The 15,221-nt window shown below is 36.1% G+C and overlaps 4 protein-coding genes and 2 pseudogenes across 5 annotated transcripts; all 6 read right to left on the bottom strand.

Annotated features, from left to right (window-relative positions):
- Positions 1–38: 38 nt before the first annotated feature.
- On the bottom strand, positions 39–937 carry LOC145905850 (glutathione S-transferase kappa 1-like). Its single transcript, XM_082993155.1, has one exon. It carries the CDS (start codon positions 741–743, stop codon positions 39–41), a length of 705 nt encoding a protein of 234 aa, XP_082849281.1. The 5' UTR covers positions 744–937.
- LOC145905851 (glutathione S-transferase kappa 1-like) lies at positions 630–1,670 on the bottom strand. 2 transcript variants are annotated; one of them, XM_082993157.1, is made up of 3 exons: positions 1,221–1,670; positions 917–1,047; positions 630–735 (listed from the first exon to the last, which is right to left on the bottom strand). In XM_082993157.1, exons 1-2 carry the CDS (start codon positions 1,659–1,661, stop codon positions 934–936), a joined length of 555 nt encoding a protein of 184 aa, XP_082849283.1. In that variant the 5' UTR covers positions 1,662–1,670; the 3' UTR covers positions 630–735; positions 917–933. The 2 variants fall into 2 exon arrangements, with proteins under 2 accessions (XP_082849283.1, XP_082849282.1); XM_082993156.1 differs by having other exon boundaries at positions 917–1,670.
- Positions 1,671–2,052: 382 nt separating this feature from the next.
- On the bottom strand, positions 2,053–2,777 carry LOC145905853 (glutathione S-transferase kappa 1 pseudogene; annotated as a pseudogene).
- Positions 2,778–2,907: 130 nt separating this feature from the next.
- On the bottom strand, positions 2,908–4,618 carry LOC145906288 (glutathione S-transferase kappa 1 pseudogene; annotated as a pseudogene).
- Positions 4,619–6,036: 1,418 nt separating this feature from the next.
- On the bottom strand, positions 6,037–8,608 carry LOC145905729 (B9 domain-containing protein 1-like). The gene is made up of 5 exons (XM_082993003.1): positions 8,418–8,608; positions 8,092–8,272; positions 7,377–7,536; positions 7,063–7,162; positions 6,037–6,611 (listed from the first exon to the last, which is right to left on the bottom strand). Exons 1-5 carry the CDS (start codon positions 8,484–8,486, stop codon positions 6,510–6,512), a joined length of 612 nt encoding a protein of 203 aa, XP_082849129.1. The 5' UTR covers positions 8,487–8,608; the 3' UTR covers positions 6,037–6,509.
- Positions 8,609–10,510: 1,902 nt separating this feature from the next.
- Positions 10,511–12,169, bottom strand: LOC145906437 (G-protein coupled receptor GRL101-like). The gene has a single exon (XM_082993851.1). The coding sequence runs from the start codon at positions 12,167–12,169 to the stop codon at positions 10,556–10,558; it is 1,614 nt and encodes a 537-aa protein (XP_082849977.1). The 3' UTR covers positions 10,511–10,555.
- Between the last annotated feature and the right edge of the window lie 3,052 nt (positions 12,170–15,221).

The raw sequence follows: 15,221 nt of genomic DNA, 5'->3' as shown, positions 1-15,221 counted from the left end.
TATATCGGCAAAAAAATAAATTCAATGCTTCCAACAGACTAAAGTTTTGCTTGGTTTAATTCATTCAAAGCTCCATGCCAGTTTTCATCAAGCAAATGGGCGAGCAAAAACAGTTTGTCAAATCCAAACAGCAAAACTGGTTCTGGTTGAATGTGGGCAATAAATGTTGGAGTGCCAAACACGCCCTGTTGAAGAGCATTCTGGGTTGTGTCTTTCAATTTCTGTTTGATCTGATCAGTTTTAATAGCAGAAATTAGGGTTTCTGATTGGTCACTAGTTAAGCCAGCATTAGTGCATGCAACCGTAAGGTTTTCAGGCTTGGTTGCATCCAAGTCTTTTGACCAAATTCGCAAATACAGTTCTCTTGAAACTTGCTCCAAGGCAGAAGGATGGTATTTCTTTACTGCAGTTAGTAATCTCTGAGGTTGCAGTGTTCCTTTTTCAAACAACACATGCTGAAAATTCTTCGGTCGATTAAATGGGACCTGGTGATAGCTGGCTAACAATCTCAGCTCAACTTTTGAAAATTTGGCCCTATTTGGAGTTGGTGGCTGAGCATTGTTCTCCCGTAAAATTGCTCCGAGTAGGATTGGTTGCAGATTTAAATCCATTGATTTCCATTTGTGATTGTGCCTCGTGATGGCTTCAAATCCTATCCAGGCATATGGTGATGCCACATCATAAAACATATCAACCACCACTTTCTTTAATGACATCTTTACATTTGACAGCCACCTGCACATTGATCAAGTATATATAATGCATAGAAATATGATTACAACACTTTAGGGTAGATAGAACAAGCAAGAAAACTACTCAAAAAAGATTCTACACGAAAAGTATGCATGTAATCAAATCACTATTATGTAAATGACAAGTCCAATCGATATGAAATTATGGTAAATGAAATCCATACCATTGAAATTGTAATTTCTATTTCAGATGACAGATAACACTTGAGGTTTCTGGTGTTAAAGATTTGCTGAGGGGAAAACTTTCTCGTTTCCCGGCCATTCTTGGTCGAGATAATGGCAAAGAAGAAAAAATCTGTCAAGACCAAATAGAGTGATTGGTTTTTGATCCAAATGTACTACATAAGTAGGTGCACCGAATGCCCCGGCATCAACAGCCACTTGGGTTGCTGCTTTAAGTTGGTTTTTAATTTCATCAGTTTTTATCATTTTCAGCATTTCTTTAATTTCATTGCCCGTTAAACCAACTTTCTGACATGCTGCTGTGAGACTTCCATCAGTTGTAATGTCGAGGTCGTTCAACCAAATTCTGCGAAAAAGGGTTCTGGACAATGGTTCCAAAATATCGGGTCGTTGATCTTTTACAATGCTCAATAACCGCTGGGCAGCCAATGAACCCTTTTTGAACATCACTTCAGGCACATTTGATGGAAACCAAAATGGGACGCCATAATACTTTGACAACCGAATCAAATCTTGACTCATGTATTTGGATTTTGCTTCAACCAATCCTGGAGGTCTGTTGCCTGTTGACCCCATGATACCTGCAAGAGACACTGGCTTCAACTGTAAGTCCATGTTATCCCATTTCTTGTTGTAATGTGTGAGCATTTCAAATGCAATGTAGGTATACGGTGACAGAACATCATAGAAAAGGTCAACAACAACTTTTTTGGCAGCCTGGCTCATAATAAGAATTTTTGTTACCGAAACCACCTGTCATTTCAATAAAATAACAAAATTGATACTAATCATGTTAGAGATCAAAATGGGTATTATGCAAATTACACAAAATATTCACACCATTTTTTACCTTTGGGAAATGAACAAAATTGAAATTTCACTAGTTTATGAAATGAAAAAGAACCTATTTTAGTTTACATTAAAAACCCACTACAATAAAAAACAACATACATCAAAGGCAAATATTTGAATGTAATAATAATTATTTATTATAGTTAACAAAAGCAATGTTACAAAATTATCAGTAACTTTTTCATAAATTAGGCATAATCATAATTCTGTACCACAATTATGTAAGGTAGCACCGTTTGTTTTCTTCAATCACAAAACGTTCATTTTACATTCGGTTTAAACTTGTCATAGGACCAGGCCATTTATTACCAAGGAATGAACCAAGCAAGAAAATTCGATCTGAGCCAAACACCATTTTCGGGCCATCATTAAGATGTGCAACAAAAGTGGGTACACCAAATGCTCCATAATCTATTGCTTGCTGAGTTAATACTTTTAGCTCTTCCTTTCCTGAGCCAGTTTCACTTTCAGCAAGCACTGCTTCAGCCTCTCCAGCTGTTAAACCAACATTCAAGCATGCATTTGTTAGTGCACCATCTAAAGTAATATCTTCATTTTGAGCCCAAGTTCTTCTGTACAATTCGTAAGACAGGGGTTCCAACTTGTCAGGGTGGTTTTTTTTTACTACACCAAGCATACGTTGTGTGGCAAGTGTTCCTTTCTGAAAAAACAGCTTTTGCATCTGGGAGTTAAATTTAAATGGCATATTGTAATATTCAGTCAAGTGCGGTAAGTCTTTATTCATATAAGTTGCTTTGCTAGGAAGCATTGCTGGACCTTGGTTTCCAGTTGCAGCCATTATTCCACCAAGAAACACTGGTTTCAGTTGGAGATTCATATTGCCCCATTGTTTGTTACAGCGATGAATAATTTCAAATCCAATGTAACCATACGGAGATACAATATCATAAAAAAAGTCAACAAGAATCTTGTTTGGAATTTTGCTCATTTTTTCAGGTCTTGTTTGAAATTAATGCACACTTACTCTACAACCCTAGAATAAAAACCAAAAATAGTTTTTCAATGTAATAATAAAGCTCAAGGTCTATTTTTTTAGCACCTTCTTGCTTTTTTTAGCAAGAAGATTTTTGGTCAATACAAATAGTCAATAAAGCAAATGTATAATGAGCAAACAAAATTCAGCAAGTCATGGTGGTGTTTATTGACATTTTCCGCAGTTCATAATATACTGCGTCCTCAAACCAGATTGGAAAAATTATAATTTGCACAGAAAATTGTTTTTGGTGAATGTTGGTTGCATGGACAATTTATTATGCATATTTTCAGAATGTTTTTTGTATGATAATGTATAAGCTAACTTATTTTCGATGCATTTTTGCAAATATGTGCTGATAATATATGACGCTGTTTTCCAATCTGGTCTTTGCACGACATATTTTGTAATCTGGTGTTTGACTTGTTTAAAGAAATAAATTATTTCACATTAGTGTTACAGAGTACATATGTAGACTTTAACCAAAAATATTCAAGCAATTATAAATCAGAAATTAAATATTATCTTTTACCTTTATCCATTCAATATTTAGCAAATCTCTATGTTATTGATATACAAACCAAAGGATAAATCCTCCACGCACTTTTGCCAAAATTTACTGATAATCCGCATAAATTAGCTAATGCATTAACATAAGAAAAACAATGCAATCATCGCCGCAATTAGTGATCGCCAAAAAAAGTCCTCCACGCAAATAACAAACTTTCCAATCTGGGGCATCACCAAAAACAAATCAACAAATACACAGAACAGAAACCTTAGCAGATCAACATTTGTATTTTTGTATTTCATAGCCCTCCTTTTTAAGTCTATTAGTCAAAGTAGGTGACAAATCTATCAATGGACAAGTTTTTTCCTACAAGTACAAGTCCAGGCTTAAAATAGCAATAGAGTGGAATTTGTAAACACTTACCAAAGGCAAACCAAAACATTCCAAACATAAAACAGGGTTGAACCTGGAAAAACTCACAAAACTTGTGGCACCTTCGTTTTTTGAGGTAGTTTCCTCAAAAAATACTTTACATTTGGTTAAAACTCGTCATAGGACCAGGCCATTCATTGCCAAGAAATGACCCAAGCAAGAAAATTCGATCTGAGCCAAACACCATTTTCGGGCCATCATTGAGATGTGCAACAAAAGTGGGTACACCAAATGCTCCATAATCTATTGCTTGCTGGGTTAATACTTTTAGCTCTTGCTTTCCAGAGCCAGTTTCACTTTCAGCAAGCACTGCTTCAGCCTCTCCAGCTGTTAAACCAACATTCAAGCATGCATTTGTTAGTGCACCATCTAATGTAATGTCTTCATCTTTAGCCCAATTTCTTCTGTACATCTCATAGGACAGGGGTTCCAACTTGTCAGGGTGGTGTTTACTTACTTCAGCAAGCATACGTTGTGTCGCAAGTATTTCATTTTGAAAAAACAACTTTTGCATCTGGGAGTTAAATTTAAATGGCATATTGTAATATTCAGCCAAGTGTGGTAAGTCTTCCATCATGTACTTTTCTTTGGCAGGGACCATTGTTGAAGGGTTTTTAGTTGCAGCCATTATTCCACCAAGAAACACTGGTTTCAGTTGGAGATTCATATTGTCCCATTGTTTGTTACAGCGATGAATAATTTCAAATGCTATGTAACTATACGGAGATACAATATCATAAAAAAAGTCAACAAGAATCTTTTTTGGAATTTTGCTCATTTTCTTTTGATTTTGCCAGGCACTACAGCCAAAACCAATGGTGCCTTGTTCATCACTTGAGAAAGTGAGATAAATTAAACTGAAGGTCTAGAAATAACAAATAAGTAACCACAGTAATGAACACCATATTTCTCCAATAAAAAAGGTCTGGTTGTTACAAAATAAAATTCAAGAACGTTTTTGAAGAGTTTGAGGACAAGCACATTGATTGAAACTGCTAAACTTGTTATTGCAAATGCAACAAGCTACTCTTTTTTGGAGAATCATTACTCGGCGTTTCTTTCGGGATCCATGACTAAGCATAATATTTGTTACAATGCATATTTTGAGGTTAAGTTCCGTGACTACACAATTTGTTTCAAGTGTCCGTACAAACCAGAGATTAGTGGTACAAACACGTAAAAAAATGTTTTAATACGATTTTTAAAGAAAACCTCAAAAGACATGCGCAGGCTTTTCATTAAAATTTAATTACCGGAAATGTTTGGTGAAGAACTAAATTTGGCCAAAACGACTTTAACGAACTCACTACAACACTTTTTTGCAATTGAAAGCTTTTTTAGGCAGATGCCTTTCGTTTTTCTTCAGAATTGGTTTACTGAAAAAACGTTCATACCCAAAACGAAGTGGATAATTTTTGACGAACTTTTGTACTGTGTTCGTACATCAAGAAACTACTTCATTTTCCTAAAAATTCAACCAAGAGATGTTATATTTTGCGTTTCTTATTAGGATTTTGTTTACGTTTGATTTCAAACTGACGAAATCAGAATGAATGGATTATAAACTTCTTGGTTTGGTTTGGCAAACATTTGAAAAGCTTAAAAAAACGAGCACAACCTTTCATTTTGTAATGCATATGCATTTCTATTTATATACAGTCGAACTCGCTTAATCCGAAATTTCGTGCAAACCTGGAGGCACAAAGGATTTGTAGTCTCTCTTCTAACAAAAATCTCCGAATAATTGATGGTTCCGACCTCGCGTCATCAAAGTATTGTGACGTCAGATCCATTGATGACGCTCAGCCGGAACCAGGAATACAGATATTTATTCCGCGAATGAAAGTTGCTCTCTTGACATCTCGTAATCCGTATTTGGGTGGAATATCTTCAACATTTCATTCTTGTCCCAAAACAAGCTGTTTTGTGTTTCTTCATAATAACTACTTGTGTTGTTACATCGCAACATCGATTGTGTAACTGGCGTTATTACGCGTATGACGTAACACCAAATTCGCACTATGCTTTTTGAGTGACCAGTGTTAAAAACACATGTTACATACATTTTGGAACTTCAGGGTAAAAATGTGACTTTATAATTGTGTTTGGTTAAAGCGATTGTTACCGATATCCCACTGACCACACGTCAGGCTAAAAACGAACATCTTCGGACAACTCGGATACTGGGCTAATCCGCATAAATAAATCGTATCCGGACAGACAAATTGTATCCGCATTAAACGAGTTCTACTGTAGGTGGCTGTGTGGAAAAATGTGAATGTTGTGAACAGATTTTGCAGCAAAAATTTTGACCATGTTTCTTGTTTTATTGCAAAAACATAAAGAAAATATTGTTCTACAAAAAATGTTTGTACAAAAATATATATATATCCATTTAAGTTGGCAAACACATTAAAAGATGTAGAGAAATATTAGGCATTAACTAAAAATGTATAAAAAAGCAGCAAGTTTAATCCTAATCTAAAAGTAATAAACTGTAAAATAGCCGTGACCAACTTTATACTCGTTTTAAGCATGTATAACATTGAAATTATTTTAAAAAGCAAGTCAGAAAAAAAGTAGAACATGGAAAATTTATGATTTTATCCAACTTTTTGATTGCCAACTATTGAGGAAAAAACAAGGCTAAATAATAGATTTCCTGATGTTCCAGCAGATACAAACACCACATACAAAAATACAACGTTCTACCATGTTGAGACAACATCCAACTCAGAAATAGATTTGCTTTACAGCAACAATGGACAAGTTAAACAGAATTGTTTCAAATTCCAGCGCTGCCTGCAAGTGGAACTGATGTTACATCAGAAGGTGTAACGTCATACCCCAACTTTTTCATATCCCTTGTGACAATGTTTAACACAACCTAAAAAAATACAGATTATTTTTAATGAAACAACATTTTAACAATTGCTGAAATGTATGTCTGGTAGGTAATAAAGTAGCAGATATTTAATTGAAATTTTTAAAATTAATTTCTAATTTTTTTTATCCGATAATATGGATTGTATTAAGTTTTTTTTTCGATGCAGTCCATATTTATTTTGTCACAGGCCATGAACTGTGAGTTTATTTTCCGAGATATTGTTTGATAAGGGGTGTCATGGACAGCATTTAGCACATTGGTCATGTTTGAAAATCTTGACTACTCATATGTATTTTGAAACTGTTGTGTCGTTGCTTCTTAGTAATAATATCTTGGTTTTCAGACAGAAAAAGTCTGAGTTACCATTTGCGGACCAACAAAAAAAAGATTGCAAACAAGAAAGTTAGACCATGCTGGATCATCAGTACATTGAAAGTAAACAGGAACTAACTTTAACATGGCCCTGGGATCGCACACGAGTAACATCACGACCTTCACCCTGGGAAATCACCTTGGGGTCAACAAACTCTGGTCTTCTACCCATGAACCAACTGAATTAAAAATAGTTTTACTAAATCTATATTCTTCGTTGTATTGATTCTATAGAGTCTTTTGTGCATTTATTTAAAGAAAATAATTCTATTATCTGTTGGTAAATAGTAAATTCTGTCACATTTTTAATTTAAATATTGTTTCAGACCTTTGACACTAATGAAAGGTCAATATGAAAATATGGCCAATACTTTTATGTCAAATTTACCATACCTTGTAAATTTCTGGAATCTGGAGGTTGATACTGGGACATACATAGGAACATCAAGTTCATGTTTTCCTGGGGAAATAGGAAGATGGATAGTCCCATATCCTCTTACAATTTCCCTTCCAAATGCATCAGGGCCATAGCAGCTTATAACAAGTTGGGGCCCTAAAATGAAACAAGCTTTGTTTTTGTTTGCAGCAATATTTAAAAGTATATAAATGTATTCTAAATTTACAGTGCATAAAAATGTGTTTGCAGTTAGAGTTGCAACTTCAAATTATGATGTCACAGAACATTTTATAATGTAAAATCTTGGACAAATAAGATAAACTTGATTACTGGCCAGATTAAAAAATGTTATATACATATTATATTCACAAAATTTTGTTGAAAAAAACATAAAATAATATGTTATATTAAAAAAATGTTAGTTGTCTACACAATTAATGGTCACTGAAAAAAAAAAAACAATTTTACACAAAATACAAACTTTCCAATCTGGAATAAAGGTTGTAACCTTACCAGATTGGAAAAAATGTCGTGCACGAAGGATTTATCCTTTTATCCTCCGCACACTTTTGTGAAAATTTACCGATAATCCGCGCAATAATAATAAGCTAATGCATTTACAAAAATAAGTTGCGATCGTCTGCGCAATTAACGATCGCCAAAACGAAATCCTCCACGCAAAAAAAAAACTTTCCAATCTGGTAACCTTACAGCCATAGGGGTTTGTGCTCTTGTATGTTACATTCAAGGGAAAATTCCACACAAACAGCTGTCTTTCATCATGACTTTTATGGGTAAACTGTGAAATTCCTTCCTCAATACCACTGGTTACGACCCAGTCTTGTCCATGCACGAACATGAATCGACAGTACAGCTCATCACAATCTGGAAACTATAACAAGTTTGTTTAAAGGTAGACCAATCGCTTTTGAAATAATTTGTTATTTAGTTGTCAAAATTGTGGGACCGTAAAGTGAGGAAATGTCCCCAACATTTATTTTTGTATAAGTATATAGGCCTATAGACCATAGCCTTACTTCAGCTGTCTGTATTTGACCGTTGGCCATCACCAGAAATACAGCGGGGTTTGGATTTATTCCCGTCATAATTACGCCAATAATGTTTTGCAAACAAATAATTCAATTTTCGGTTGACAACAGAAAACTGAAAGATACAGGTCTGTTCTGGTCTGGTCAAAAAAGTTGTTTACATTTTGAAAATTCGTTGTTGGCACGCGCAAAATTTCCGAAGCGGTAGAATGTTTTTGGTTAATATTGACTGCACATAAAAATAAAATCAATCAAATTTAAAACCATTGATTAGGACCAATTCGATAGACCATTTCTTTTATTATTTGTTTGAAACGTAAATTTATTCCTGTGCTTTTTTAGATTGGTAATGTCAAAAACGTTACAATATATCCGGAGGTACAGGGATTATTTGTGTACCGTATTTTACGGACCATAAAGCGCACCCAATTATAAGGCGCACTGTCAATAAATTGCTTTGATTAGTTTTTTGTTCATACATAAGGCGCACCGGGCTATAGAACGCAACGTATTTTTAGGAGTATGGGTTACCGTATAAAGCTCAAAAAACAAAAACTTGTTACGTAATAAATGTAAGCAAGTCACAATAATATGAATATCACAGTTATAAGTTGCTTTTACCGTAGTTTATTGTGTAAGACGGTGGTTTATTTATAATAGTATCGGTACTGGTTTTGAGTGTAGGCAATAAAGCACTACTTGATCCATACATTAGGCGCACCGGCTTATAAGGCGCACGATCAATTTATGAGGGAAAAAAAGGATTTAAGTTGCGCCTTATGGTCCGTAAAATACGGTACATGTGTTCGTAGCTATTGGCTAAAATTCACTGACATCACAGCAATGGCATTGAAGCCAAACAAGGTCACTTAATCTCGACGAGTTGGAGCGCAACAAAAAAAATCTTATTTCCAGAAAGATACCGATTGCTATGGAAAGATGTAGCCTATATGCATTGCTTCTGCGTTAAGATTTTATTGAAGGTTTTTGACTTAGGGGGCTTTACACCATTTGCTACATATGTAAGATCATCAACTAACAATAGGCGCGTTCTACAGCTGATCCTGAACCCTTTAGAAGTACACTATCATCAATGAACATTCCTGTCGATTATGGCTTTATGTGTGAAATAAAACATAATTTTATAAATATATTTGGTAGGCTATATAGTAGTGTTGCCATACTTCTCATTGCACAATTTTCGATTTGATTAAATGTTAAAAAATAGTTTCGCAAAATAATGTTATTGATTAGCATACATCCCGAATTAAGAGAGACGCAAAAATGCAAATCGAGCCCAATATTTGAAATGACCTTAATTCCCTGCGTTTGTGTTTAGACTATGGGCATGAACCCTCTTGGTACAATAGGCTGATGGAGACGCCTATAACGATTAGAATAAGATACCACAGGCTTTTATAAATCCAGCATTGGTTTTCTTTTTTGTTAATCAGGCGAAATATTGATAATGGCATCAATTATTATTTAACGATAATTCAAATTGCACTTGGAAAAGCAAAAGATCAAGACATAATCGTTATTAAGAGGATTAAACAATCAATAAGTCATCAGATAAAAACACTTCTTTCGCAGAGAAGGAACAAAATGAAAGTAAAATTATAATTGAAATAAAATTAACGCAGCTTTACAAATGTGGCATATATCTTCAGCTTCGAAACCAGGGTTTTCCGAATTAGGCATCGCATTGCACTGTTTCGTGGTTTTAATATTGTCAGAACGTTGCAAGCTTAAATGTTTTTTGTTTATTCATTCGTGGATGTTCAAAGAAGCTTCTTAAATTTTATTTCTTTTTGGCATGAATTCGGAAATTTCCTTAGATATACACTATGGTACAAACACGAAATATTGTTCAAACATTTTAAGATAAATAATTGATGCACAAAAGTTAGGAAACTGGCTTAAACTATATGCAAGAATCAAGAAGTAGAATGGTCCTCACTACAAAATTCTGTGCTTACACTTTATTAACAAAAACTTTAAAAGCCCTGCAGGAAAACAAACCCCAAGAGTGTAAATTTTATTTCGAATGCGAAGTTATACAATGACGAATTTTGGCAAAGTCTAAAACACAATTGCTAGAAATGATTACTAATTGTTCTTAAAAGTTACACCCTCTCGCCAGTAACAACGGATTGGGTCTGTGAGGAAACAAACCCATAAATTCGTTGTTTTAAAACGCCCCAGTAACGAAAAGAATATATGAAAGGGTTTAAGGCGCTGTTTATCGGCAAAAGGATGAGAGCAAGAAGAGAAAATCGCCCCTGCCATATGTTCATGTAACCATGGTATTTGCAGCTGTCGGGTAAATATTCGGCCGACTTTATAAAGTGATAAAGCGACATGGTACAAAGTGGAACCCAGCAAATAAAGTCAGTTGCAATTATAAGGACGATGCGCATCTGCATATTGCGGTTCTCACGACTGCGTCGGTCGGTAGGTCTTTTGTTCGTGTCGTCGGATGCATTGTTGCAGGTGGAAACACAACATAAGCACTGTGGAACCCGGTGTCGCATAGTTTGTCTCCATACAGCGGCGTATGCAAGAAGAATAAATAGAAATGAACCAAGATTGAAAACGACGACAGTCAGGGTAAAAAACGCCGATCGATTGGTGTGGGTGACAAAATATTTGGCAGTGCATACACTTTGTTCGTTGTAATATCCGAAATAAATGGGAGAACTCTCAGCGTCTAATATTTCCAAATCTTTACCCACTCTCAAGAGGTTTGACCAGTCAGGTTCGCTTGATATGGAGTAGTTAGCGGCGATCTGGGGCCCGCAGTTGGTATGAATGAAGGTGTTCACCTTTCGCATAACTTCAACTAAGTAGTCGTAATGCATATCAGCCTGGTTGAAGCATTTAAGAGGATCAACCTTGACGAAATTATCAAAAATGGCGCGTATTGCTTTAAACGGAAGTAGTGGCAACAAAGCGTACAAAATCCAAACACTCCATGACAATAGAGTAGCTGCCACTGCAGTCTTAAACTGCTTACTGTGTTCGCGGAACGGCAAAACAACACTCTGAAGACGAAATGATGTAATAATGACCAACATAGACACTGACATCTGACTGGATACGAAAGAAAGAACTCCCATTGCTGAACAAGTGCCACTCGAGAGCCAATCATAACGGTCCGCCGTACTGTACACATGATCATGATTCTGGTGAGCAATTCCATACATTACAATATATAACCCCATGAGTAGATCGGATACGGCCAGATTGAGAACAAGCCATCGGTGGACCTTTTCGGTTTTGACAAGTTTGTGAAATTCCCGTAGTAAAGAGGGGGCGCAGTGTGCAATGACTGCGATATTACCAAGCACTGCGGATATTGCAAAACACCATACTATCACTTGCATTATAGCTTTATGGCCCAGGGCATCGAAACTGTTGTGGTCGCTTTGTGCTAATGTGTCCGGTACAGGGCAAGCATGGTCCCGATCTGAGCAAACTCCACTGTCAAGGATGCTTACATTAACATACCTGTCGTTCGCACCGACAGCACAAATCAACAAAGGCGACGAATCCAACTGTTGAAAATGTATTTTAGCCCGTTGCTGGTAGTCTCTACATGCCCCCCTTTCTATAACGCCGTCATGCCAGTTGTTGTGTGAGCTTCGATTGAAGACAGAATTAAATCCAGGGCTGACACGATATGTGATATTTTGCCAGAAACACAAAGATGCGTCATCCCACGCATGACTAACGGCCATTACACTGTGGATCAAAAACACAAATTTGTTATATTACAAAACCTACCCAAATTCTCACCAAAAACAGCACAGTTACAATCGAAATTTGCTGCATACTACTTTTAAAATATATTTTCTAAGTTGTCATGCCTAAAAGGTCTCATCAGTGCAGACGACTTTGCTGACCAAACTGCCAAGTAAAGACTTCCATTTGTGGTGGCCAATTCATACCATTGGCTCCACTTTGCTTATCTTAAACTAATTATGATGACAACTATATTAAACCTATTTGCGGAGTGTTCTAGACATTTAGTTTCCTAAACTCTTGATTTGTGTCTGTGTATCAACCTGCAGCTTTCACAACACGACCTTCATACGATGCAGTTTCACTCTTCACAGGAAACTGCTGCTGAAACGGCTGAATGAATTCTCTATCTATGACGTCATATGGAAATTCGTCCTTTGTATTTTGCGAATTGTTCAGCTCAGATGTGTGGAAGCGAAAACCGTGACAATTTTGCAAAGAAATTGGGTTTTATCTTCCAGTCATTCGAGAGAGACATATGGTAACTGAATGGCCTGCAGGAATGTTACAACTGCATTGTTTTACAAATGCAGTTTTTAATAGAGGTGTAGCATAATATTATCTGTTCATCAGTGCTGCAGCCTACTCACATTAATCGATTCAATCTGTCTTTAAACCAGATAAGCTTTAAATGAGAGCTACCTCCCCAATACCAGACACCACAAGCCCTCACGTACGGTTTCACGCTTCGCTTGTAATTGACCACAACATTGTTGAATGATACACAAGGGCTTGTGACAGCTGAGTTCGTATCCCTAATTTAAATTTAAATGTTTCAACTAGATGGAAAGCTGTTAAAGCAGCAATATGTTTTCCTCTGTTAACTCTTGCCAGAACATTTTCGCCTTTTTTGATGGCATGTTTACGTCCTTGACCTGCCCAAAAGCAATACGAGACCGGCAGCAACAACAAGTTTACCAAGGCCTAAAACGTGCAGCTATCACAATTGCGTAACGGCATTAGGCGGTTTTCCTAAGATACATTATATGTCCTTTTGTTACAAAAACTGTAAAGCTTTGACTCTTAATTTGAATTTTAAAGAAATGCGCAAAAATAAACTAGAAGACGGCGATTCGCACGTAATACACGTAATATAAATTTTATGCACAACTGCACAAACTTGTATTTTACGTCAGTGTTTCCTTTGAGAAATTGTGGTTCACCTCCACTGAAGTTTGCGATACACACAACTGTTGCCTTTTATTTTTTGTCCCATTACGGTCAAACATAACAAGTTTTACAATCTTTCAAAGGTTATGAAAAAAGTAGCAAAACAGTTATCGAAAGTCAATAAATATGAGGACAAATCGTATGAGTATATTGACGTCCTAATAATAACCGTTATGTCACATGTGCTGCAAAAACTAACAATTTTCCTATACTTCTTTTCACCTTGCCGCTTTCTTCCAGCCCTAAACTTCTATTTAAACTGAGGTAAACCAATCACGGTTCAAAAAAAGTGATTTTTGTGACAAAGAAGTTTAGTAACTGAGCTTCATACGGTAGGTTTGTGCACTCAGTTGTGGAAACTAAGCCGAGGAGAAAGTCTCACTTATTTCTCCGGCCACTACCGTGCATGACTAATCATGCAGTTGATCTCCATCAATTACGCAGCGCGATGAACACTGGAAAGGTTGCTTACAATTTTAATCACAAAGGTGATCACTTGTAAATCGCACAGCAAGTTACTTTGTAAAAGCAAAACTATAATACTGAAAGACCTGTGATAAATACGCAAGCATGGTCCAACTAAGCAATACTTCAGTTGTCCGGTAATCTCTTTCATATTTAACTGCATGATAACTGAAACAACCATTATGAACGCAGCCCAGTTTTAAACTAAAATGATCCCAAGATGAGTAACAACGTGATGGGCCAAAAGTGTCAAACACGTTTACTTGCTTTGGGCAGCAATATTTACCAAAATTTTACACAGGCCAGAACAAATGATACAATCAATTTTTTAAATATTGTTTGTTGCAACCTTTCTTCACAAACAAATAAAATATTGTTGCTTTTTTCACAATGTCAATTTCTGACTTCATAGTATAAAACCAAACAACTACCATGACGCGGACTACAAAACGGGTTACCGCCAGTTTGACAACCTTGTGTTAGGCGGCAATTTTAAGGTGTTATTCCGTGGTAACGTTTTGGCATCACTTCAAAACTTTTTTTGACATAGTACAACCTTTTTTCAATAAACCAAAACAGTGAGGCATCAAACGTACTTGATTATAAGCTTGTTTTTGCTAAACTGTCAATGTACTGTTAACTGCAAAACTTCATCGAAAAAAATATCAGATTTTTAACTGCCTGGATTACTCCGTTTTTGATAAGTGTGATCCCTGAGCCAACGCTTTTAGTATTTATCGATCAGCTTGCGGTAATCTCTGCAACCCGCACTAATGGATTGTCGTTGCAACTTTGGCAATCACAGCAGTTATCAGATAGGCACAAGTAGCACCGCGCCTGTGCAACCTAATGTCAGATTATAGATGCTCTCGAGTACAGACGAACGTACTACGCATGACCTTGGAAGTGGCATTAAACATTCATATTGTAATTAGTTACAGACGAGTCATTCATTTGTGCAGCCATCGATTTCGAATCAATCTCTTATTGGTCTTTACAAAAGAAAAAAGCAGCTGCTTTTACTTCCCGTTACGAAAGAGAACTACCTGACTCTTTCGCGTTGTTGTGTTGCTCTTCATAATTTATTTATAAACAACAAAAATACCTCAAACATGCATATCAACACCAATACATTTCCAAGACCAACAGAAAAGCCCATATGTAACTGCATGTTACCAATAAATTGCTTTATGAGGTCATCATACCTATTAGAACTTGTTCAAACGGCTTTGTTATTCCACGTTTGAATGCTTGCCGAAACGTTTTATACTTAGTTCAAATTCAAACCTTTTTTCGTTAAGTTACGTAAGCAACAATCGTTTTTTGCTCTGTGGCCAATCATAAAATGATAAA

This window comes from Ascidia mentula, chromosome 6, assembly GCF_947561715.1.
Source record: "Ascidia mentula chromosome 6, kaAscMent1.1, whole genome shotgun sequence".
In the NCBI taxonomy this organism is placed as follows: domain Eukaryota; kingdom Metazoa; phylum Chordata; class Ascidiacea; order Phlebobranchia; family Ascidiidae; genus Ascidia; species Ascidia mentula.
This window is presented reverse-complemented; position numbering and strand designations above follow the sequence as displayed.